Raw genomic sequence first — 1,990 nt, 5'->3', positions numbered from 1 at the left:
TGGCCCAATCCATAATTCTAAATGCAAAGAAAATACACATAGAAAAAACATAAATTGTTCGAACCTACCCGGAGTACTTAAACCCCGGGTTGCGGACGTCAGCACGAGCTGTCCGACGTGGCTGCTGGCGAGTCGTCGTCGGTCGTCCGGCTGATGTCGTCATCGTCATCAGGTCGTCGTCGGCACGATGGTCCTCCATCAGATTGTAGAAGACCTAGAGCTCTATCAGAATTTATATCATACTCCCCTGTACAATCGCCCTGCTCTCACCGATCGGTCGCACTTTTCTAATCCTTCTTATTCCAACCATGCGATCAAGCGTAATCCTTCCTTAGCCCTTCCGGCACCACCACCAACAATTCCTACCGCCACTCGTACTCCTACCGAACATCGTCCACCCCCTCCGACTCAGTCGTCTGCTACACCAAATCCTCGTACATCACCTTCTCTCGAGTCCACCGCTAGAGCCCCTCCTCAACCCAATTCCACACAACTGAGTCCTTCTGGCTTGACTTGTTTTAAATGCCAAGGTTGAGGTCATAGAGCTTCCCAATGTCCTTCACGAGCCTTACACATAGGACAGGAGCCCCTCGATAGCGGCCCTACCATAGATGAGTAACCTATTGATGAGGAGTATAGAGTTGAGAGTTATGTTATCGATGAATTTGTGCATGATGACGGATTAGTGAGTTTCATTGGCATCACGGAATGCCCAATGTCTCTTCCTCGTCACGACCCATCTATGTCCTTTAGGGGAATTGTCCGCTACAACCTTACTCAGCCTTCCACTGATAATTCCACATTGAGGACATCCATATTTTACACATATTTTAAAATTGGTGATAAGATGTGTAAGACGATCGTAGACAGTGGAAGTTGTATTAATTTCGTCTCGATGTTATGACGTCACGTTTGGGATTACCTTTGGTTGAACATCCTCACCCCTATTTTGTGTCTTGGATCGATGCAACCTCAGTCCCTGTAAAGAACCAATGCCATCTCGCTTTGAAGGTTCAATCCTACGAAGAGGAGATACTGTGTGATGTCTTACCCATGAAGGTGGGCAGCATTATCCTCGGCCGCCCTTGGTTGTATGATAATGATGTACACCTTTATGGTCGGAGCAATACCTGTTCTTTCATCCATCATGGCAAGAAGATCACATGGCATCCGTACACTTATAGTCCGCAGAGAGCCTCACCGAAATCTCCATCCTTAGGCTTTTGTATCCTTAGCGGTCAACAATTTCAGAAGGAGTTAGATAGTGAAATGATAATGTGTTTAGCTATGCTCCCTGATCACTCCTCTGAGGATGCCACCGGCCCACCCCCGGAGGTTTCTCAGCTACTCGAGGAATTTGCAAGCGTATTCCCCGATGATTTACCAGATGACCTACCTCTGATGCGTGACATTCAGCACGCCATCGATCTCATTCTGGGGTCGTCGTTACCCAACCTCCCTCATTATCGGATGGATCCTACGCAGTACAAGGAATTACAGTGCCAAGTCCAAGAACTCTTGGACAAGGGGTTCATCCTAGAGAGCCTTAGCCCGTGTGTCGTTCCTGCACTGCTGGCTCCCAAAAAGGATGGGAGTTGACGCAGGTTCATTGACAGTAGAGCTATAAATAAGATTACGGTCAAGTATAGGTTTCCTATTCCCCGCATCGACGATATGTTTGATATGATGGCAGGTTCGACAATTTTCTCCAAGATTGATCTTAAAAGCAGTTATCACCAAGTTTGTATCCGACTAGGAGACGAATGGAAAACCGCCTTAAAGATCAAAGACGGACTATATGAATGGAAGGTTATGCCCTTTGGCTTATCGAACGCACCTAGAACCTTTGAGCGATTGATGAACCACATACTTAGATCGTTCATACGAAATTTCGTCGTCGTATATTTTGATGATATCCTTATCTATAGCAAATCCACACCCGATCACCTCCATCACTTGCGTTTAGTTTGCGAAGTATTGAAAACCCAGT

The 1,990-nt window shown here is 46.5% G+C and overlaps 1 protein-coding gene across 1 annotated transcript; it reads left to right on the top strand.

Annotated features, from left to right (window-relative positions):
* Positions 1 to 900: 900 nt before the first annotated feature.
* Positions 901 to 1,599, top strand: LOC144701416 (uncharacterized). The gene has a single exon (XM_078573234.1). The coding sequence runs from the start codon at positions 901 to 903 to the stop codon at positions 1,597 to 1,599; it is 699 nt and encodes a 232-aa protein (XP_078429360.1).
* The last annotated feature ends 391 nt before the right edge of the window (positions 1,600 to 1,990 follow it).

Source organism: Wolffia australiana, chromosome 3 (assembly GCF_029677425.1).
Source record: "Wolffia australiana isolate 7733 chromosome 3, ASM2967742v1".
In the NCBI taxonomy this organism is placed as follows: Eukaryota; Viridiplantae; Streptophyta; class Magnoliopsida; order Alismatales; family Araceae; genus Wolffia; species Wolffia australiana.
Note: the sequence above shows the minus strand (reverse complement) of the source record. Positions and strands in the feature narration are given on the sequence as shown.

Coding starts and splice junctions, on each gene's coding strand:
- LOC144701416 (XM_078573234.1), top strand. CDS start 901: ATGACGTCACGTTTGGGATTACCTTTGGTTGAACATCCTCACCCCTAT.